Genomic DNA, 24226 nt, shown 5'->3' on the forward strand with positions numbered 1-24226 from the left:
TTATCCTAAAAGTCCAAAATCGAAAGACCTCCCCTGCTATTACTCCAGCCTTGTTTCTTCCCATTCCTTCCTTTTTATGTTTGAGGCAAATTACCTGTAATTATCTGCTTTCACATCAGCTCCTTTGTACAACATGGTCTCTGATCTTGGAATGCCTACATGTCCTTCAAAGTTATACTCTGGCCAAGTCTTCCAGCAGCTTTCCTGACTTGCCCTCCCTTCCCCGGTCCAGGTAACGAGCCTTGCTCTTCTCTGACTGACTGAAGCCCCGAGGCTGAGTGGACTTGCCAAGTCCTTCACTCACACGTCAGCCGCCCTCCATCCCACACCAGACTGCAGCTTCCCTGAAAGGAGGACCACAGTTCATCTGCTTTTCCTCCAGCTCCTGGTGTGGTGTCTAGCCCACACTGAGTCTACTGTTGCACCGACATATATGTTTAGAACAGCCACCTACCCCCAAGCCCTGAGACAGTGTTCCTATAGCAGGAGGCAAGTCTTTATTGTCCTGACAAACAGAGAGAATGGCCAATTCACCTGATCCACAGTACCTCTTCTTTCACCTATTTTATACCTTTATACCTTGGGACATTTTGTCAGATCTCAATAGATTATCTGTCCCTGGATTTCAAAATGTTTAAAAACCCAATGTGAGTAAAAGTGAATCACATAAAAGCTCATGATCCTTTTTTGTTATTGTTATTTAGAAGTAAACCCAAACACATAAATTCTTTCTTTTATACTGCTCACATATATGTTAGATACAAACAGGAAGACATATAAAGCTATTAATATATAAGCTACTGGCTCATAATAATAAATGTGATGGATATGCTTTCTTAACAAATTCCATTATTTCTCAAACTAATATGTTTAAAATTTAGATAAATAAAACCTCAAGAAGTAATCTATCTCTCCTCTATATTTTTACATCACATGTCATCTTCCATTCAGCTCACTTGGCAGTTAAGTATATAAAACGATTTTATTCAACTTTTCATTTCCGTGTTTACCTCTCCATCTATATGACAAGCTCTCTATGAGCAAGATTCATGTCTTACGACTGCCCCATTTCTTACCACCACTCTCCACCCCTTCCACATCCTGACATAACACCAAGTCCTCTGTAAAAGACCATACTTAAAACAGGGCTAAGTCTATCTAAACCACACACAGACACGGAACGGCCTTGTCTCTGCTCACTAGGATCCAGACTAGGAACTGGAGGACTCAGACGTGTGAAACCAGCTTAGATCCCAACTACGACACCAGGTTCCTCTGATTCTACGTGGCGCCCTAGCTACCTCTCAGAGTGTTAATTTAAGAAGAGAAGGAGGTATGCCCAGACCTGAGAGGTTTTTTTTTTTTTTTAAACCTTGATGGGCAGCAGTACAAAAACATCATTTCAAAGCTTACTGGTGTTCCGTTTTATTAAAGAAAGAGACCTGAATTTATCTTTGAGGTTGACTGTTCCTTTCTTCTAAGAAAACCAACTTAATAGCAAAATTTCTGTTACGTAAATGTAAAGCAAGTCCCTACCCACTGTTCTGGGGCAAGCTGGGAAATTAACCTGCATCTTGATGTTTCAGAGCGAAGAGTTTAGTGTAAACTGGGTGCATGTTTTGGCAAAGCTAACGGGCTTCTGAGGCTCTGTGGTTTCTTTGAGGAAGATGTTTGCTGCCTCAAGGAACACAGAGATAACATAATAATGCTCCCCATCATTCTCCATTAGAAGTTTTCAGGAAATAAGAGGACTAAAGAAAGTGGATATGGTGAGGGCTTTTCTTCACCCTAAAAAGGACAAAACCAATAAAGCCCAACTTGTGGTTACATTTAGGTCTAAATCCTATCATGCACACTGATACTGGACTGTTGGTAATATAAATATTCTTGGGGCTGTGGGCCTGAGTGACCAATCCTGTGGCTAGGGGATAGAAAATGGACACTGAAATCTGAAATTAGATCTCCCAGGGCCCTCAGATTCTCCCGAGGAGAGAACTTCCTCTTTGGAGGCGTGGGGCCTGAGTTCTAGGTAGGTCACTGGGAACACTCATTTTGGGGAGAGAGAACCCAGTCTTAGACAGACAGAGATGAGGAGGAGATAAACAGAGAGGAGACCCTTTCCCCCCAACTCTGAGGAGGGACTTCCAGGTTCTGAGCAGGGAACCTTAAACTGAAGCAAGCGGTGCCCTGAGGGGCCCTGCCCTGCTCTTCCCCAAATGCTCAACCTTCATAAAATCTTGGTGGGACTGACAGATGTTGGCTGCACTGTAGTAGCCTCAGGGAAGGGTCTGCTCTGCCCTTGGGCAAATGGCCAAGAAGGCCAGAGTGGTTACGGCAGTGCCAAACGCCACGGGGGAGCCAGTCATGACATGATGCCATCATGAGAGACACCTTTCTGGTGGCATCAAGAGGAAGAGCAGAGTGAAAGAACTCGAAGCACTGTTTCCGACAACACTCAAGCCGTAAGGGCCCAGGCTGAGGAGCTCCAAGGCCCTCTGGGCACCAGTGTAAGGGGACAGAGGCATAAAGAAATCTAGGGGGAGCAGTCTAGGCAGAGGGCACATGCAGGAGCAGGCCTGGCATGTCGCAGGGGTGGTGAGGGTGCCACGAGGGGGAGGCAGTGTGGCCAGCAGGAACCCTGGAGCACCGTCCTGTACCATCCCACGTGTCCTTCACTGCCACTTCCCACCTCTAACTCCCACCCAGCTCCAAATGCTTCCTTAAATCTTGAGAGCAGAAGGCATTCCTTCCTGTTGTGACTGGTCACCTGGCACCTTCCCTGTGAGCATCACAGTCACTGGAGAATGAAGCTAATTTATTTAAGGCAGAGGCAGTGTCTGATCCCCGGGACCCGCACAGGGCCTAGAATGTGTAATGTGTTCATTGAATTGACTGGTTGAACTAAACTTGGAAGGCACTGGGTATGTTTCACAAGTTTCAGAGAGTGATCAATGGCACCTTTTATCCTAGGCATTTACCCTGTATTTATACACACAAAGACTTCTGTGCGGGGATAGTCACTGTGACACTGTTTCTAGCAAAAGACTAAAAACAACCTCAGATTCCAGAAGAAAAGTGGCTAAATAAATTATGGCACAGCTTACAAAATGCAGCCAAAGAGGCCAATAAATCTATATGTATTAATATGGAGCCAACCATAATAAATTGTTGAGAGAAAAGGCAAAACAAAGAGCAGTGGGTATGCTATGTACTATCTGCATTAAAAAAAAAAAAAAAAGTGCTTACATAGACATATTCTATCTCTGAAAAGAAACATAAGGAACAGGTAAAGGGAACTGCCTGTGGGGAAAGGAATAAAAAAACAGAAGGAGAAGAAAACTTAATTTTCACTCTACTCCTCTTTTGTTCTCTGAAATGCCTATTACTGTGTGCACAGGAGGAAAAGGACTTGTTTTTAGAAGAGAGAAAGCAAAAGGGTCAACTAAGTCCTCACCCAGCCCTGTGCTGTCATACACCCCCTTCCAACTTCCACCCTCAGATTCTAGCGTCTTTCCTTATATTTCATAGTGTGAGTCCTAAAACAGTGATCAGATGTAAATGACAGGTTCTCCTGGTGTGGCAGGGAAACTGATGGCTGGCAGCAATGAGCCAATGACTGGGTAGAACAAGCTGAAATAAACTATTACTTAAATATTCTCACCACAACCACCAAGTTGTCTTCTAAAGCACAGGCTTGTCGTGTAATAGCCAGTTTAGTGACAAAGATCAAGTTAAATTTGCATGAGCAATTTGAGTCATCAGGAAGTTCTGATGTTAAAAAAAAAAAAAATTCCTTAAAGGGAAATTTGCTTTCAAATACAGTACTTAAAGTAGATTTCCCTAAGACGGAAGAGTCAAAACTGCCCAAAGGAGCTAAGATTTAAATTTTTTTTTTTTATAATTCATACAATGAAGTTTTCATTTCTACATCTAATGGAACCACGTGAAGGCATGCTGCTCTAACTAACCAGAAATAATGGATGAGAGAATATAGGTAGGTAGGTTTTGAGAAGTTCAAACTCAGAATCAGCAACATAACAATTTATCCTCCTTTGTCAGCAAACATCACATATGCTAAGCCTGAGAGGACCAAGAATGTTCCCAGAAGACTGCCACAGTTTTAACAGAGCTGTCAGCAATAAAATATAAACTCCTCTTGTGCCAGACTAGACAAGTGTCTTCTCCTTTAGGAATTAAAGACAGAAACCTCACATCTGAAGCATATGTCCTTTATAGAATCTGATATATAGACTTTAACTATTCCCCTCTTGTCAGTCCAAATAGCTTGTTCTTTCAGGCATTTATCCTCATCAATAAAGCTTTATTTGGAATCTTTAAGTGTAGCTTAAGACATTTTAAACTGAGAAACTATCTTCAAACCAAATATGAGTTCCAGAATAAGGTGCTCTCGAGTTCGCTATCCTATTTTTATTGATCTCATTGTTTCTTTCATTAAATATTTCATTAAAGGAGGAAAAAGAGAAATTGCTTGAAATACACATCTGGCAGTTAAGTAAAACTTAGTGCATGTGTGTGGATTAATCTTTGAAATTATGATTACATATTAAAATCCACAAGTAGAAAACAGTACCTCTAAATTGTTGACTAAATTACTCTAAATCTATTATACAGCATTAAACACCACACCAAATGCTGTGAACAAATGCAGTATGCATTTCTAAAAATACACTGAGGGAATTAATTGTCAAAATACAACAAAATACCCACAGTTCTTTTTTAAAAGGATATCCTTTATACTATCAATCACTTCCTGTAAATCTTTTTTTTTTAAGATTTTTTTTTAAAGATTTTATTTATTTATTTATTTATTTGAGAGAGAGAGAGAGAGAGAGAGAGAGAGGGGAGAAGGTCAGAGGGAGAAACAGACTCCCCGCGAGCTAGGAGCCTGATGTGGGACTTGATCCCTGGACTCCAGGATCATGACCCAAGCTGAAGGCAGTTGCCCAACTGACTGAGCCACCCAGGCACTCTCCTGTAAGCCATTTTTGTCTTAAAAAAATGACAACTTTATTCTGTCGGTGCTGGAAAAATTGGACAGCCACACATAGAAGAATGAAACTGGACCATTTTCTTACACCCAAAGAAAAACTCAAAATGGATGAAAGACCTAAATGAGATAAAGAAATCTATCAAAATCCTAGAGAAGAACACAAGCAACAACCTCTCTGACCTTGGCAGCAGCAACTTCTTGCTAGACATGCCTCCAAAGGCAGGGGAAACAAAAGCAAAAATAAACTATTGGGACTTCATCAAGATAAAAAGCTTCTGCACAGCAAAGAAAACAGCCAACAAAAATAAAAGGCAACCTACAGAATGGGTGAAGATACTTGCAAATGAAATATCAGATAAAGGGTCAGTATCCAAGATATATAAAAAATTTACCAAACTCAACACCCAAAAAACAAATTGGTCAAGAAACGGGCAAAGGACATGAACAGACATATCTCCACAGAAGACATGCAAATGGTCAACAGACACACAAAAAAATGCTCCATATCACTTGGCATCAGGGAAATATAAATCAAAACCACAGTAAGATACCACCTCACACTGGTCAAAATGCCTAAAATTAACAAGACATGAAATGACAGATGTTGGCGAGGATGAAGAGAAAGGGGAACCCTCCTACACTGCTGGTGGGAATGCAAGCTGGTGCAGCCACTCTAGATAACAGCATGGAGGTTCCTCAAGAAGTTAAAAATAGGGGCACCTAGGTGGCTCAGTGGGTTAAGCCTCTGCCTTCGGCTCGGGTCGTGATCCCAGGGTCCTGGGATGGAGCCCTGCATCGGGCTCTCTGCTCAGCAGGAAGCCTGCTTCCCAACTCTCTCTCTGCCTGCTTCTCTGCCTACTTGTGATCTCTGTCTGTCAAGGAAATAAAATCTTTATTTTATTTTTCTTTAAAGATTTTATTTATTTATTTGACATAGAGAGATCACAGTAGGCAGAGAGGCAGGCAGAGAGAGAGAGGAGGAAGCAGGCTCCCTGCCGAGCAGAGAGCCCGATGCGGGACTCGATCCCAGGACCCTGAGATCACGACCTGAGCCGAAGGCAGCGGCTTAACCCACTGAGCCACCCAGGCGCCCAAGGAAATAAAATCTTTAAAAAAAAAAAGTGTTAAAAAATTTTTATAAAAAGAAGTTAAAAATAGAGTTACCCTACGATCCAGCAATTGCACTAGTAGGTATTTACCCCAAAGATACAAATGTAGTGATCCGAAGGGATACCCGGCACCCCAATGTTTATAGCAGCAATGTACACAATAGCCAAACTGGGGAAAGAGCCAAGATGTCTATCAACAGAAGAATGGATAAAGAAGACGTGGTGTGTACACACACACACACACACACACACACAATATGGAATATTACTCAGCCATCAGAAAGAAAGAATACTTTCCATTTACATCAATGTGGATATAAATGGAGGGTATTATGCTGAACAAAATAAGTCAATGAGAGAAAGACAACTATCATATGGTTTCACTTACATGTAGAATATAAGAAACAGCACAGAGGACCATAGGGGATGGGAGGGAAAACTGAAAGGGAAGTCATCAGAGAGGGAGACAGACCATGAGAGACTCCTTACTATAGGAAACAAGCTGAGGGCTGCTAGAGGGGAGGTGGGTGGGGGGATAGGGTAATTGGGGGATACACATTAAGGAGGGCACTTGATGTAATGAGCACTGGGTGATATATGCAACTAATGGACTGTTGAACACTATACCCAAAGCTAATGTTGTACTACTATATGTTGACTAATTGAATTTAAATTAAAAAATTAAACTAAAAAAATAAAATTACAAACAAATTGGCAACTCTAAAGAGAAGGAATTCAATTAAAAAATGAGCAGAGGACCTGAAGACACATTTTTCAAAAGAAGACATACAGATGGCCAACAGACACATGAGAAGACACTCAACATCATCCATAATATCAGGGAAATGTAAGTCAAAACTACAATGAGTTATCATCTCACACCAGTTGGAAGAGCTGGAATCAAAAACACAAGAAATAACAAGTGCTGGCGAGGACGTGAAAAAAAAGGGAACCCTTGTGCACTGTTGGTAAGGATGCAAATTAGTATAGCCACTGTGCAAAACAATATAGAGGTTCCTCAAGAAATTAAAAATAGAAATACCATATGATACAGTAATACCACTACTTAGCATTTACTCAAAGAAAATGAAAAACACTAATTCAAAAATCTATATGTACCCCTATGTTTATTACAACATAATTTACTAACAGCCAAATTATGGAAGCAACCCAAGTGTCCACTGACAGATAAACAGATAAAGAAGGAATGGTATATTATTCATTCATAAAAAAAATGAGATCTTGCCATTTGTGGCAACACAGATGGACCTAGAGGACATTATGCAATAAGTCGGTCAGAGAAAAGACAAATACCATTTGATTTCATTCATACACAGAAACAAAACAAATGGACAAGTGAAGAAAAAAAGAGACAAACAAACAAACAAACAAAAAAACCCCACCGGCCTCTTAAATAACAGAGATGGTTATCAAAGGGGAGGTAGTTGGGGGAGAATGGGTGAAACAGATAAAGGATATTGAGAGCTTATTTATTACGATAAGCTCAGAGGAATGTACAAAATTGCAAAAAAAAAAAAAAAATAGCCTTTCTGAAAGCATTACAATTCTTCACCATTCTTTATCCATATTACCTAGTTATAGTAATTGGGATGATTACACTAAGAAAGGTAATAAAATCTCCATTCCAGATAAGGCTTGCAGTCATAGTAATTCTGTATTTGCTGGGTTTTTAAAATTTTTTCATAGGCAAAGCAGAAGTTGACTTTGAAATCAGCAAAGGTATTTTTAAGGAAATGGCCACAAACTGTATAAACGTATGGTATAAAACAGAGCAGACTCACTTTGGAGAAGCGTTTTTAAAGGACATTTTAAAATATTAAAATCTGGGATTTCAAGCTTAAAGATCATTAAATCCTGTCTTCTATTCTTAATTCACAGAAAATAAAACTGCCTATTTAAGTGACTAGTCCAAAGTCCAACAGCTAGTTAGTAAAAACGTTAAGAACAAATGCTTGGACTTCTCACTCCCCACTCATGTTCTTTTTATTAAATGAGCCTGCCTTTTTGCTACCATCTCCACTCAAGGAAAGGGCTTCCAGAGAGGACGAGTGTTCCCTAGTTTCTCCGCCCTGGTCCTTGCTGTGAACTTTGGTTGCTGCCACTGTTCTAGCCCGGAGGACTGGGAGAGCTGACCAGGGCTTACTGTCACAGCTCTGGCCTCTCCAGATCAGGGCTCTCAACGACAAACTGCATGCTGCAGACACCTGGCTCAGCGCCCTGCCTCCGTCCCAGGGGCCTCTCTGTGCAGGGATTAGGCCTGGCCCAGATCCTGCCCAACGGGCAGGAGGTTCCAGCTGATAGAAGGCCAGCAAAATGAGTGCTGAGACTCTCCCACGCTGCAGCTCCCAGGCTGTGCCTTCCCAGCTGCACCTGTCTGAAGAAGGAACTTAGAGACCAGAACTGGAGGGAAGACAAGGGGTAGACGGAAACACGTCTGCCCAGAATAGTGGCAGGCTAAGTAAGAAGAGAGCAAGTGGACCATCAGATTAGCAGCTGCTGCAAGGCCACTTTGGAGAGAGGCCGTGGGTAAATGAATAATAAAAAATAGAACCAAATAGTTGCCATCTGCTGTTGTTGCTACTACCTAATTGACATTTAGTCTCCTCTCTGGCTTTGCTGCCCACATGTCCGCCAATATCTTTGCCTGTGGTTAAAAGCAATAGCTCTATCCTTTGTCATGTTATTGTAGAGGGACTATAAATATTACCATTATGGAAATCTACTTGCCTTTACTTACACTGTACCCTGTCTGTCCCTATCTCAGAAGCTTCTTGAAACCCTACTCATCCTTGGAAAAGGCCTCTTTGGGCAGTCCCCTCTAAGTCTTTCCAACCCTTTCCTGAGCTCCTGTCATGTATAGAGAAGTCACCTGTTGAAAAATAGTAAAATGAGTGGCATAACTTGTCTAATTTCTCAGTGAACTGTCCGAGAACAACCCACAGGCTTACTTAACTTTTCAACCTTCCATTTTGTTACCTAAAAAAGGAGGCTTATGTGAAGATTAGGTAAGAGATGCCAGGCAGAGTGCTCACTCCAGCATCTGACCCAAGTAGCAGTCAATGAAGGCTTACTCCTCATCACTGTTTGAAACCAGCAGCATCATTACCGATATCCTTTATACATCTTTATACCCTAGCAAAATTTATATGCTCAGTTAACTGCTACTTCTTATGGAAAGTCGTATCACACAGTGTAATTATCATGAGATAACTGGATAGCAGTTTTGATACCATAGTGATGCGCATACTCTAAGGTCGTTCCCCTGACACCACTGTCTCCTGATAGTCACGCTTTTACAGAATCCCCTGCCTGCTCTGTTGAGTAGGGATGGGACCTGTGACTTGTTTCTAAAAAACAGAATCTGGCAAAGGCTATAACTTTTGTCTTGCTGCAGACTCACTTTATTGTCTTCTTGGTTTGCCTATTTTGATGAGGCAAGTAGCCATGTTGGAGAGGTCCACGTAGTAAGGGACCGAAAGTAGCCTCTGGCCAACAGACAGCTTGGAACTGAGGCCCTGAGTCCAACAGACTGCAAGGAACTGAATTCCGCCGATAACCATGGAAACTTGGAGGCAGATTCCTTCCCAGGAGAACCTTCAGTTGACACCTTGATGGCAGCCAAGTGAGACACCTGGAAGCAGAGGCACCCAACTGAGCCACGCCCACATTCCTAACCAACAGAACCTAGGAGATGATAAACGCGTGTTGTTTGAAGCAGCTTAGTCTGTGGTAATTTGTTAAACAGCAATATATAACTAATATGCCAATATTTTCCCAACTTATATTCCAGAGTAAAAAATGTGTCTTTAATCAAATAAATCTGAGAGATGCAACACCAGATTTTATGTTAATCGCAGGAATGTCAAGGGCCTTTAATCACTAGCTAAAATGTCCTACAAATTCACTAGGTCTGGGAGGGGGAAGACACACCCCGACACCCTAAATGATTTGACCAACGAAAATATTTTATTTTATTTTATTTTATTGTTTTTTAAGAGTCTATATTTGACAAAGATCACAAGTAGGCAGAGAGGCAGGCAGTGAGAGGGAAGCAGGCTCCCCCGCTCAGCAGAGAGCCTAATGCAGGGCTCAATCCCAGGACCCTGGGATCATGACCTGAGCTGAAGGCAGAGGCTTTAACCCACTGAACCACCCAGGCACCCTGAAATTTTTATTATTTTTCATTAATATATGGGCCACAGTTTTAGAAACACCTTTTCAGATTTACAGAAGCAGCAAAAGAAACAGCAATCAAAAGCTGGCTGTGAGGGGTGTCTAGGTGGCTCAGCCAGTTAAGCATCTGCCTTTGGCTTAGGTCATGATCCTGGAGTCCTGGGGTGGAGTCCTGTTTTGGGTTCCTTGCTCAGTGGGGGAATCTGCTTCTGCCTCTGCCTTCTACTCCCCACGCTTGCGTTCATGTCCTTTCTCTCTCTGACAAATAAATAAATAAAATCTTAAAAAAAAAAAAAAAAAGCTGCTCTGAATGCCTCTACAAGAAGGCGGCAGAATAAGTGTGTAAAGGGGACAACAGCCATCCACCTAACTGGGGGGAATTGACTGGTTCCTGCTAAAAATAATACAAAGATGAAAAAAGTTTCACTTCCAACATTTCTATAGTGGTTATTTCTCTAGATATACCAAGCATGATATTTTTATGGGCAAAACAAATTACATACTTGTATTTCTTAACAAAACAACTTATTGCTACGACGAAGACAAAACGATAGATCTTATTCTTTTCCCTCCCTTCATTCCCCCATCACAGAAGTGATCGACAGTGACTGTGGATGAGCTGGTGGTGGGAGGGGGCAGCTGGGACAAAGAAGGTAAGTGGGAAAGTCTAATAATGAGCACTTTGGTGTCACATGTCATGTGAAAGGGTTTTGAGTTTTGTTTTTTAATGTCTTCCTGAATTCCAGAAATTTTATCTATGGCAATGAAAGGGCAAGTTGGCATGTACTAGAATGCTTGACTACCTCCAATGTTTGAACTTTCACTTTACAGATAGCCCCTTAGAGCTGGGGGGTAAAAGTACTGTTTATTTTGGCCTTCACTTAGTGATTCAAAAACAATTTCAAATTCGCATCCAAATTTCTCTACTTCTTGGAGGGAGACCAAAGAGCTCGTTTGTAACTATTCTTGTTGATAAAATGCTGGACAGCAAAACACTTTAGCTGTAATTTTCATAGTTAAAAGATCATCGATCATAATAAAAATCAGAACTACTGGAACAGTCTTCATGTTGTTATTTAAAAGATACAAAAGATGTCACAAGATCTTCCAAGATGATTTCAGGATGAATTATTTTCAAGCCTACAGTCTCAAAAGAAATGCCAATGTTAAAATATCAGTCAACAACAGACACATGAAAGAATGCTCAACATCCCGTGGCATAAGGCAAATATTAATCAAAACCACAGTGAGATACCACCTCACACCGGTCAAGATGCCTAAAATTAACAAGTCAGGAAACAACAGATGTCGGCCAAGGATACAGAGAAAGGGGAGCCCCCTTGGTGGGAATGCCAGCTGGTGTAGCCACTCTGGAAAACAGTATGGAGGTTTCTCAAGAAATTAGAAATAGGATGTCTCAGTTGTTTAAGTGCCTGTCTTTGGCTCAGGTCATGATCCTAGGGTCCTGGGATCAAGTCCTACATCAGGCTTTCTTTGCTCCACGGGAAGCCTGCTTCCCCCTCTCCCACTCCCCCTGCCTGTATTTCCTCTCTCCCTGTCTCTCTCTCTTTCTGTGTCAAATAAATAAATAAAATCTTAAAACAAAACAAAACACGTTAAAAACAGAGCTACCCTATGACCCAACGATTACTCTACTGGGTATCTACCCCAAAGAAACAAATACAGTAACACAAATGGGCACCTACACCCCAATGTTTATAGCAGCAATGTCCACAGTAGCCAAACTATGGAAAGAGCCCAGATGTCCACAAATGAATGGATAAAGAAGATGTGGTGTATAGGTATACAATGGAATACTACTCAGCCAACAAAACATTTGCAATGATGTGGATAGAACTAGAGGGCATTATGCTAAGCAAAGTAAGTCAATCAGAGAAAGGTAATTATCATATGATCTCACTCATATGTGGCATTTAAGAAACCAAAACAGAGGATCATGGGAAGAAAGGAAAAAATAAAACAAGATGAAACCAGAGAGGGAGACAAACTGAAGACACTCTTAATCATTGGAGACAAACTGAGAATTGCTGGTGGGGGGTAGGGGGGTAATAGGGAGACGTGTATTAAGAAAGGCATGTGATGTAATGAGCACTGGGTATTATATAAGACTGATGAGGGGCACCTGGGTGGCTCAGTGGGTTAAAGCCTCTGCCTTCGGCTCAGGTCATGATCCCAGGGTCCTAGGATCGAGCCCAGCATCGGGCTGTCTGCTCTGCGGAGAGCCTGCTTCCTCCTCTCTTTCTCTCTGCCTGCCTCTCTGCCTACTTGTGATCTCTGTCTGTCAAATAAATAAATAAAATCTTAAAAAAAAAAAAAAAAGACTGATGAATCACTGACCTCTATCTCTGAAACCAATGATACAATACATATTTTTAAAAATGTTTTTAAATAAACTAAACCTTATAAAAAGTAGTTCATACAAATGAACCAATGACTGAAAATACTATTTACAAAGCATCAGAAAACTAAGAGGACAAAGACTAATACAAGTTCTTTATCCGTCAAAGGAGAAAGGAGAATTTCATCATATCTGAAAGAAATGAGCAGAAACAATCCAATCATCAAGAAGACTATTTAAATGTTGATTTACTCTTACTGTTTTTAATAATGAACTTTGCAGTGTGCCATTATATATTAACTAATTCCTGTAAATCATATGTATTACATAGATAAATATATGCATATGGAATTTAAAAATTATAAAAAATGGTCAATCTGATGCCCACGTTGAGCTAATATAAGCACAAATCAATGTTCTCATATTAAAAAGAGGGTAATGAAACATGTAGTGTCTACTTCACAGGCTTATGAGGGTAACACAAAATAAAAGCTATGAAATCACTCCACGAACTATAAAGGGCTGTTATTATTATTAGAGATGACAAAGGTTTGAATCAATTTCATTTCCTAAAAGCAATCTAATGTCAAGTGCTTCTGATAAAACGTTTTGATGATTCAACTACTACAATGTTTCCAAGATTGAATGCAATATTCAAAAATGAAACTGCCTCCAGCCACCAGAATCTAGAACGACTTCTACATCTTGTCCTATGGAAAATCCTCATCTTGTGCTTCCACATTGCACAGCACAGAAGCCCATATCCAAAGCAGATCACAGACATTTCACTCACAAAGATGACAAAATAAGCAATTCCTAAAATTCAGAAAGTGATTAAGTTTGCTTCATAGCCAATGCTGACAAAATGTAGGGTACTGACATTTTTACTGGAATGAAGGATACATGCTACAAACTGCTTGATATAGGAATTTGCTAAGGAATCTCCCATAATCTTAAATCATCCATTTTGACAGTCTATGCATACCTCTTCTTGAAGACTACAAGTGTGTCCCTTAATTTATGCATATTTCTAACTGTGTACTTTCCCTCTTGAGACGTTACAGACTGCTCAAATCAACTTTGACATCAAATCTCATTTTAAAGAAACGTCCACAAGTCCTAGAAAACAAGTTATAATGGACCTACACTGCTTTCTTATAGACTGTTTTACAAAGCATCAAATCTCTGAAGACCCTTAAAAATCAATATGCTGTTTTTCATTTAGATTTCTGCATTACCTGACAATGTAAAAGTAATTCCTGCAGTAAGAGCGACTCCTTAGAGACTACAAACACTGACGCTGCACGTTAGTAGCGTTCATTCTCATAGTGTTCAAGGATTTACTCATTTCTTTATTACCGCAGGTACTAAGGTACAATTATATTTTTCATTAGGGCTGATTTTTCTTGCGGTTCACAAAATTTTCTTATCTCACAGGTCTCTCCTACTGAAACATTTGGCAGAAGCACTCAGTTGTTTATGAGGAGAAAATGTATAATATCAGCAGATTCTTGGTTAATTAATGAAGTGTCTGCCTCATAAAAGAACTAACATGAAGTATAATTTTATTCTCTAAGAATGACAGGAATGGGACAAATCTATCGTAAAAACTGTCACAAGAATTAGTCCCTCTCATTAAATTATCCTAGTCCCTTTACTGGGGAAGTTAAGCTGAATGGCACTGTGATAGATATATTTTAAAATCTGAACTACAAACAAAGTTTTTAACACTGATTTGTAGAGAATTATTACTTTGAACATTCCACTTTGGCCAGTAATTATACTTTAAAATAGACAAATGACAGTTTCCATAAAATATACAAGACAACAATTTTTTGTTGTTGTTAAAGATTTTATTTATTTATTTTACAGATGGAGATCACAAGAAGGCAGAGAAGCGGCAGAGAGAGAGGAAGAAGCAGGCTCCCTGCTGAGCAGAGATCTGGTTGTGGGCTTGAGCCCAATGTGGGATCGCGACCTGAGCCGAAGGTGGAGGCTCTAACCCACCGAGCCACCCAGGCACCCCCAAGACAACAACTTAAAAATCAGATCGCTTTAAAAAGTTCATAAGCCTTTGGGGCACATCCACAGGCTACAGTAACTGATATTCAAAATGGCGACCATGAGACTTTCCTGCAAAGAAAGATGCAGGAACCAAGTTGCTGTGATTTATCACTGTACCTCACCCACCAGCACAGTGTTGGGTCCATGGGAGGCATCAGGAAAAATCTGCTGAACAAACTGTTGAATAATATTCCTTATTATATCCTTGTTCAAAAAGGCAAGAAACTATGTTACACACTTTAGGGGGAAAAACTATGTTTAAAACAAATAATATTTTGAACACGTCAACCCTCAACTCTAAAGGGTTAATGGTAAACATACATTTATACGGACTGTCTATAAGCCAGGCACTGTCCTTAAATGATTTGTCAAGTGTTAATTTGTCTTCTAACAATTTTGCGAGGTACCCCGTATTACTATCAGCATCCTTATTTTTAAACAGGTAAGTTAAGGGACGGAGAATTTTGGTAATTCACCCAAGGGCACATGATTTGTAAACTGGACAGTCTGGGTTCAAAGTCCAGCATGTAGCTCCAGAATCTGCATCCTGACCATTCTGGAACATTTATTTGATCTTATCTTTTCACTTGGGTATATGTGCTTCCATGTAAAAAAGTCTTCTATTTCAGATCGAAATGTTTTTACGTGGTTCTTCTGCCCTGGAGTTGTATACTATTTATTCCCAACCTGTGGAAAAGGCAAGATTTGAAAAGATTTCTCCCACCAGGAGGCAACAGGGTATTTTTCAGCTACTGCCCGGCACAGCTGAGTCATAGCAGGACACTGATAAAGCCAATTCAGCCTTCTGCCCACAGGGCTCCTCAATGCTTTCATTTCTCCCAGGAACACAAGGAAACAGGGTGGTTCCTTCTAATTCATAAATTACCAAGGCTCCATTCCAACTGATATTTCCAATGAGGTTTCCCGCAGGTCTACTGTAAGAAATGTTCTATATATCTATACTCATATCTATATCTGGATCTGGATGTAGATCTAGATCCAGATCCAGATCCAGACATATACATACATACATACATATATATATATGTGTGTGTGTATGTATGTGTGTATATATATGTGTATATATATATATATATATATATATATATATTTTTTTTTTTTTTTTTTTTTTTGCCATTTCCCCAAGATGCACACACTAGTTCTAATGTGAGGAGTGCGGGATAGCAACCCCCTTCCCAACAAGGATCTCACTGCAGCTGACAAATGTTCCCAGACTGGGAGAGATTATTTTGACCTAGACATCTGGTCAGCACTTCTACCCTCTCATTTGTCTGGGGAATAAACCTGTGGATGTGTTAAATAGGTTATCCATAGCTGACTGGGTACTACACTAGGACTCTGGAGACACTGGTGACATTAACATTAATAACTTAACACATTGCTTACTAACAGGTTCAAGGTTAAGGTTATTTTCCATTGTTGGGCCAAAGGTATACATGTTTAAAATGAGGGATTTGGACAAAAAAATCTCTGAGTTTCCTTCAAAATACAAAGAAAATCTAAAATGAAAAATTCTGGAAATGTAAATGTAGTGGGTTTTCTTACACAATTATAACAGATTTGTGTCAACTTTCCCTTCACAGACTTGCTGCCTTATCTGAAAAACAAAAATAAAACTTTCGCAATGATAAGATTCTACTGACAACTGGATGAGGGCTTCAAAAATAACATCACATTCTGCTTCCAACTCTTGGAGTGAAAGGCTGTCACACCATACTTATTTTATATTATTCTTTTAACATTAATATTTAGTGATTCTGATTAGATGCTCCCAACATATTTTAAGTAGGTTGAGAGTTTACCAATACATTTTCAGAAACTACCTCTGACTTTTCTTATTATGCCTTTCTTTATATCTTTCCTGTCCCATTCTCATGGGGGAAGGGCACTCAATGTGGCCAACTCACTGACCCCATTCTATGACTTCCAGGCTCGTTCTAAACACAGTTTCCACATCTAACATTTGCGGTTGTTGTTTCACACAATAGATTCCTCAGCTGGCAACTCTAACTCCAAAGCTGGAAAGAAAAACCAAACACTTCAATCTGCATTTTATATCAATATCCTTCCAGATCAAAAATTAGAATGTCAAATAACTTGACAGATATTTAACTGAGAGATGTTCCAGTTTTAAGGTTTGAATCTTTGCAAGAAGTATATTATTTTTGATCTATAAGCCTGATTATACACATCAAGTTTATTTTTATAGTATGTGATAAAACAGACTATTTTTCAGACATGTACCTAAAATTTCTAAGCAACAGAGATCATTAGTTCTCAATTTTTTTTGTACTTTCGATCTCAGGACCCTGGGATCATGACCTGAGCTGAAGGCAGATGCTTAACCGACTAAGCCACCCAGGTGCCCCTCCAGTACTGTCTTTTATGAACATGAGAAAAGAAAAGTCCTAGCTTCCTATGTTGATCCACTGTAAAGGAAGAAATCACTCAAGGTGAGAAGAAAATTTTTAATATTAATATAAATATGTACTACTCCAAAAGTAAATAAACCAACCCATACTGCATTTTAAAAACCTTAGAAAACAGAAGAGGAAAAGCAAACTAATATTGAACTGACAGTATTAAAGTGAAGGGAAAAAAATAATCAAAATCACAACTTTTGTAACTACATCTACCTTTCAGAATTTACAATCTACCTCAGATTTTCCACGGTAGCCAGTTTCTCTAGCTCCTATTAAAAATTTCAGAAAACACGTACTTCAGACTACAATGACTCACTATGACCAAGATTCTAGTATAAATCAGGCCTGTTGACATATGTATCAGGGGAGGCTGGTCTGGGCTACATTTTAAAATGTAGCTTCTTGGAAGGGAAAGAGCAGGAGACAGAGGAAGAGCCACGAATAAGAGACATCAGTGAATTGTTAAACTCAAAGCAACCTTTTACATATACCTATAGGTTAACAGAACTCACGTTCAAGTGTACGCACTGTTGTCCTGAGGAGCCTGTGAGTGTTCCGTGATTCTGAGGTTAGTTTCAATGCCGCTCTTGCTAACATCACCTACCATTCCCCACCCTGGTCATCACTGCCAGCACTCGGTGCTGGAGCCATCTCACATGCGGATTTTTTTCTAAAAACACAATGGTGTATTTCAACTCAGATCCTGCATCACTTATCTGATTTACTGCCAACAATTCTGCCCTCATATGGTATAGTAAAAAAAAAAAAGAAAAGAAAAGAAAAGAAAAACCCAAACCATAATAGTTTTGCATATTGAAATCCCTCTGCCCAGAAGGTTTCCATCCACGGTGGAGAATGAGATGATCACCCCTATTTGTAGCAGTCTGTTCTGCATTTTAAGATGTCTCATTACCTCCCAGGCATGATATGGCTAAAAACGAACTAACACTCTTTTGAATCTCCTTATTTCCATGGAGTTGGAAGCTGCCATTCTTAGCAATCAACCCCCATCCACATTGCTTCAATCTGCTTTACAGTGACTGAACGGAGAGGTTTCTCACAGACAGAGTAGAATATGCATATGAGTTGCAATTCATATATTTCTTTCTTGTTTCCATTTACAGTTTTTAAAAAACCCATATAGATGGGGTTTTTTTTAGAGGATTTTTAGGGCAGTGAAAGTCTTCTGTATGATACTATAATGGCAAATACATCATTATAATTTGTCAAAACCCATAGAATGTACCACACCAAGAGTGACCCTGATTTAAACCACAGACTCTGGGTGATAGTGACACACCAGTGTAGGTTCACCAGTGGTCACAGATGCGCCATTCTGGTGGGAATGTTGATAATTATCTGCATGTGGGGGGCAGGGAACACATACGAATTCTATATATATTTCTGCTCAATTTTGCTGTGCACCTAAAACCACTCTAAAACACAAAGTCTATTTAAAAGGAGAACAGAATCTCTCCTATATGCAGTATCTTTGCATACCTGTGAGAAGTCACATTGCAATAAGACAAAACAGAACAATATAATGTCACCATCATTGTCCTCATCACCCATCCCCCTTGAATGTGAGAAAAACTTTTGAAGGGATGAGTGGGATATTAAGCAAGATTTAAATAATGAAGCTAAGTGAGGATGTTCTGATCAGAGAGAAGGTGATTTTAAGTATCAACATTCATTTTCAAAAGGGTTACCACATCTTTAAAATAACTATCTAGTTCACATATCAAGCAAAATTACTTCTAACATGCAATCTTGATAATCTTTTTGATAGATTATCAGACATGTACATTTTAATTTGGAGGATTCAATGAAGGCTAGAAAAATTAGGTTAAAATTAGATCTTTGGTTCTTACTGCAGCATTAGTTGCTCTAAAAATATTCTTCAGTTTCATATGTACATGAGAACAACTCCCAGAACTTTGCACTAAAATTGCTCATGCTTTAAACTGCTGAGAAAACCTCTTAAAAGCAGAGTGACACCTCACTGGAAAGTACAGTTAATTCTGCTAATAGAAAATATATTCTGAAACAAAGAGTAAAAATGAACCCTACAGACCAAACAAACGCACTAAGTTATATCTAACCTTGAAGTTGTAACTACGGCTTCCACGGTGAATTTTATATGCTAATGATAAAAAAAAGAATTAAAGGTCTATACTTTGGGGACTAACAGGCATTTATTCAGACATTTTCTATTTATCAAACTGACAGACCACTGTGCATCTGAAAGCAGATTTCTTTCTGTTTTCCACTAGTCCCCCGACTCCCCCCACCCCCCACCCCCCCCCACCCCCGGCGAATTCAAGAGACCCATTACAAACAAACCCCGCGCTTGCCACAGCCTCTGAAGACTTCCGTCTCTGGTGTGTCCCGCAAATTAATCTAAAATGTGATTTACAATAATTTCCTCTCTTAAATCAAGATGAGGAACAGGGAACAGCCTGGAGGAGGAAACTACCAACATTAGGAAGGTAATATTTTAGACCTCTGGTGGGAAAGAGACCCATCCCGTTTTCCTTGATTAAAACCACAGAGCTGTTTAACGTGGTTCCTGCATTGGAAAGTAAGTAAAAGAAAAAAAAATATATATATATATATATAAGATATATGCCAAAAGCTTCCATGCTTATATTACAGAGTTCTCACTGTCTCTTTTCTTTAGGGTCAAATTTAGCCCGCTGTCTTTCCACAGAGTTAGGCATGATCCTTTAAAACATAGGAGAGTAGCAGGGAAATGTGGAGGACACCATCCTTGTCTTGCAGGGACTGCAGGAAAGTCTAGAGACTCATCTATTTTGTTTTCATCTCATTTATATGGAAATACACCCTTAAGTTTCATACTATTATACTGCAAATGAACATTAATTTCTCGGTGAATTTATTTATGCATTTACTTGTCATACTTCAATAATTTTCTTTTAATGTGATCTCAGCGCATATTATAAAACTGCGGCTCTCATCTGTTTGAATTTCCAGAAGACGGAATAAAAAAAATTAGATTCGAGGGAGGGATGGTAGAGTACTGGTTCCAGATTCAATGGACCGATTTTAATCACCAGCAAATATCTGGTTATTAGAAAATAAATTAATAATTTTGGAAACATACAAACATGAAAAACCCCAGCAGTCCAATGCTCCCGTCTTATTTCAGTGGAGGAGCCTAAGGATCAGAAAGAATAAATGGCTTCTTGAAAGTCACAGGCTAGTTACAGACAGAGCCAGCTTTCCTAATTCAATGTTCAACATATTTTGCCCTCAATAACAGTATAGCAAGATGATCATTTAAGGCCTGCAGAGTAGGAATTGCAAATCGTATACACCTTCTCTGTGTGTTTACATTCACTCAGTGACATGTATTTCTGCAGCCCAAGGTTATAAACATAGTAAATACCAAGCAGGTATATAGGGCCTAAGCTTCAAAGCAATCCTGAGGTTCCCAACACTATGAAGTTTTTTAACTTTTGACTGTGCCCAGCCCAAATAGCACCGATGAAGAGAAAATTAGTTTAACTGCTGGTTTACCAGAGCAAATCAGCAGAAATTAGTAAATTTAGGTGGGTCTTAGTCTTTTTTTAAAAAAGATTTTATTTATTTATTTGAGAGACAGAGTGCAAGCAAGCATGAGCAGAGAGAGGGACAGAAGAAGAGGGAGAAGCAGACTCCCCGCTGAGAAGGGAGCCCTATGCGAGGCTGGATCCCAACCTGAGCCAAAGGTAGACGCTTAACCTACCGAGCCACCCAAGAGCCTCAGTGGGTCTTAGTCTTTACACTACTACTCAATTTAGTCATACATTTTTTAATTCATTCATTTGAACAATATTTGCCGGATGCCTACTACGTGCTAAGGATGGTTTCAGACATAGCACAGGCAACAGTGAGAAAGACGAGTCCCTGCCCTCACAGAACTTACAATCAGGTAGTGGAATAAAAAACTAAACATAAACAAATGAACACAATCATTATTTCAGCGCTCCGTAAGAGCTACTGAAGAACTCCAGCTTTGTGACCAGTTACCTGTGCGATCAAGCCTCCCAGAACTCAGGGCTCTTTCAAAAACATGGGTTACTATACCTTATCAGATTGAAGAAACAATGAAACAAGGATTTCTAAGTGTCTGGCACTCAGAATAAATTCAATAAATTTCTCTGTTCCCCACACTCTCCAGGTAGTTTTTCTAATAAAAATAGTAACATTTACAACATGGCACCTGTACTCAGACAGATTTCATTTGTCTCTCTTAATCAATTTTCACATTTAAAAAAAAAAGGACAAAAGAACTGCTTCTAAAGCTCTTTATACATCAAAGTCTGAATTAAGACCTGGCATTTCTAATTGTTCTGCTTCCTGGAACCATCCCATTTTGACTGTCGAGCTTCTCTCCACAGCTTCTACTGTGCTTCCTTCAGCTCAGACATAAACACGTGCCCAAGTGCAGTAAATCACAGTTAATTGCATGTCTTAAATTAAAAGACAAAAATAATGCACAATTAATTGGGGGGAAATTGTCAATTGGTGGTTGAGTCTCACTTATTACACTTCATGCACAGGATGCACGCCAAGGGTGTGTTCCAGGCAAGGAGACTCAGTTGGCGACGCTAAGCGGGGGAGGTGCATGGCACAAGCCTTCTGCAGAGTGGGCTGGTGCAAGAAATCAGGGGCTGTAGAATATGGACCCTGCAAGTGCTGCACCCAGGCTTCCTGGACAAGGCCTTTCAGTGCAAGCCTGCCCCCAAGAGGGAAATGCAGCAAGCCCCAAAATGGTCATTGGTGAGGGACTGAATGAAGAGGCCTGGGCTACAAAAGGAAAAATCTAAGCTGTTAGAAAATATTTTTTTCACATTTAACAACATGACAAAATGTGCATGGCATATTCTTGGGTGAAAATTGTTTACAAACAAAATGTTTCAGAAAGGCAAAGCGTTGAGGATGAGGGGAAAGGTACCAGATAAGGAAACAAGGAAAACGGGAAGGTTTGCTCTGAGCATCTCTAAATTTTCTAATTTTCTAAAACACTTCCTAAATTGTTTAAAACTGCATTTCAATTTATTCAGAATCTGATATTATAAAATGTCAGCTTTAAAGACTCAAAAGAATCTTTTAAGATAAACTTACCTGACAATTATAATAAAAACATTGCCATAAAATTAAAAAATAATCCCTAGTAAGCACTTACATATAATCCCATTATACCCTTGATCATACAAAATCAACTTTGTAAAATGTATTTAATAAATATATAAGAAAAGCATGTTCGATAGAATTAAATGTTCAAAGCAATTACTTACTCCAACATATACCTTACAGTATATTATTAAAAAATCAAAAGAAAATCACTACGAAGCCTTATTAATTTACTGATACTGACAACTACAAAATATGCTCACAGCAAATCCAATAATCCTGTATTTGAGGAACAATAAATCTCTTCTCCACCCACCTACTCTCCCATTATTTCCTACTCTGTAATAGAAAGACCTTATGTCTGGCCACCTTGTATTGTTCTGATGCTAAAATGTGGCAATAAACCACACACACACACACACACATAATGTGGCAATAAACTACACACACACATACATACACACACACAGAATTTCATCATCTCTACCAACTAGATGGGAATGACACTTTCACAATATATCACTCGTTATGCTAACTTTTCTTCTATTTCAATTTTAGAAGAAAAGAATACATAAAACACAACAGAGTAGATTCATTCCAAAGGTACTGAACAGTCTACTAACCTTGGAATAGGAAATAGACATTTCTTGCTCTTTTATTTATCGGGAGGTGGGGTGGGAAAAGATAATCATATTTCAGCAAAAGCCTGTATCTCAACCTCAGGCATGTTTATGTCCCCAGGGTAATATTTCCATTCCACTCTTAATGGAACAAATTTCTAATCAGAATATGTATTCAAAAATAATTGAGGGAATGCGATGTCAACGTATCACGCTGCCATCAGTATCCCTGGCGCCGGGAATCGACTCGGCACCCTCTCCGCTGTGACAGTGCCAGGCCGAAGCAGGATTGTCACACTTGATGAGGGGAAGAGAGCTAGCAGGGATGATACAATTTTGCTTCCCTTTGTGGGCTCAACACAGAGTCTGGAGGAAAGCTTCCAAGCTGGAAGAGGCCAACCTCAAAACTTTGAGGAAGGGATGACTTCTAATGACTGAAAACCACAATTTTTAAATCAGAATCTGTGTCTACTTTTATAAAGCTATTGAGAATTCTTGAAACAGTCATTTCTGGAAAACTTAACCTTGGCCCTAGATTTTTAAATTATTAAAACTGCTGGGCAATATACAGTATTGAATGTATTTTGTGATGCCCCAGAAAAGTCCAGAGGCTTAAGTTCAGGTTTCTTCAAGTCTGACAACAAATTGATAATTGTGAAAACTGGGTGATGGGTTAGGGAAGGGTTCCTTATACTATCCTCCTGCTTTGGAATGGGTTTGACATTTTGCATAATAAAAGGTGAAAAAAAAATTAGATTTCTTTCAATATATTTCATGATCAAAACTGAACTGACTTTTCCTTTAGAAATACATGAGATCTGATTTATGCTTATGATTATTCAAGACTCTAACAAGCAGTGTGAATTTTTAATAACGCTACGAAGCTTGATGTTGATCATTAAAAAAAAAAATTCCTTCAATCCTCCAAAAAATGTTACCATGATCTATAATGATGGAAGAAGAACACCTAAACAAACGCAGTGCCACCATCTGCCTGGCATTCTCACAGTGTGACAAAATAGACTGGTAATTAACTGCTTTCCTACCGAAATCTGCCAGCTTTAACTCCCCCGTGTCACTGATCAGAAGGTTCTGTGGTTTCAGGTCTCTGTGCAAAATATAACGCTGGTGGATGTAAGACAGCCCTCGCAGCAACTGAAATAAAAACAACTGAAAAAATAGGGAGACAAAAGTTAAAATCTGAACACAGATAAAAGCCAGTTTCTACATACAGTCTGCCAAGCACTTGTATTTGGTAAAAATGGGTACCCATCACTAAATTTCCT

The 24226-nt window shown here is 39.4% G+C and overlaps 1 protein-coding gene across 4 annotated transcripts in view; it reads right to left on the bottom strand.

Annotated features, from left to right (window-relative positions):
• CDK14 (cyclin dependent kinase 14) overlaps positions 1-24226 on the bottom strand; it is a 572715-nt gene that overhangs the window by 255738 nt on the left and 292751 nt on the right. For all 4 annotated transcript variants that reach the window (XM_032304318.1, XM_032304316.1, XM_032304319.1 and 1 more), the window contains one exon: positions 23987-24110. In XM_032304318.1, coding sequence (XP_032160209.1) covers positions 23987-24110 — 124 coding nt within the window. The remainder of the gene's footprint in view (positions 1-23986; positions 24111-24226) is intronic.

Source organism: Mustela erminea, chromosome 11 (assembly GCF_009829155.1).
Source record: "Mustela erminea isolate mMusErm1 chromosome 11, mMusErm1.Pri, whole genome shotgun sequence".
In the NCBI taxonomy this organism is placed as follows: Eukaryota; Metazoa; Chordata; class Mammalia; order Carnivora; family Mustelidae; genus Mustela; species Mustela erminea.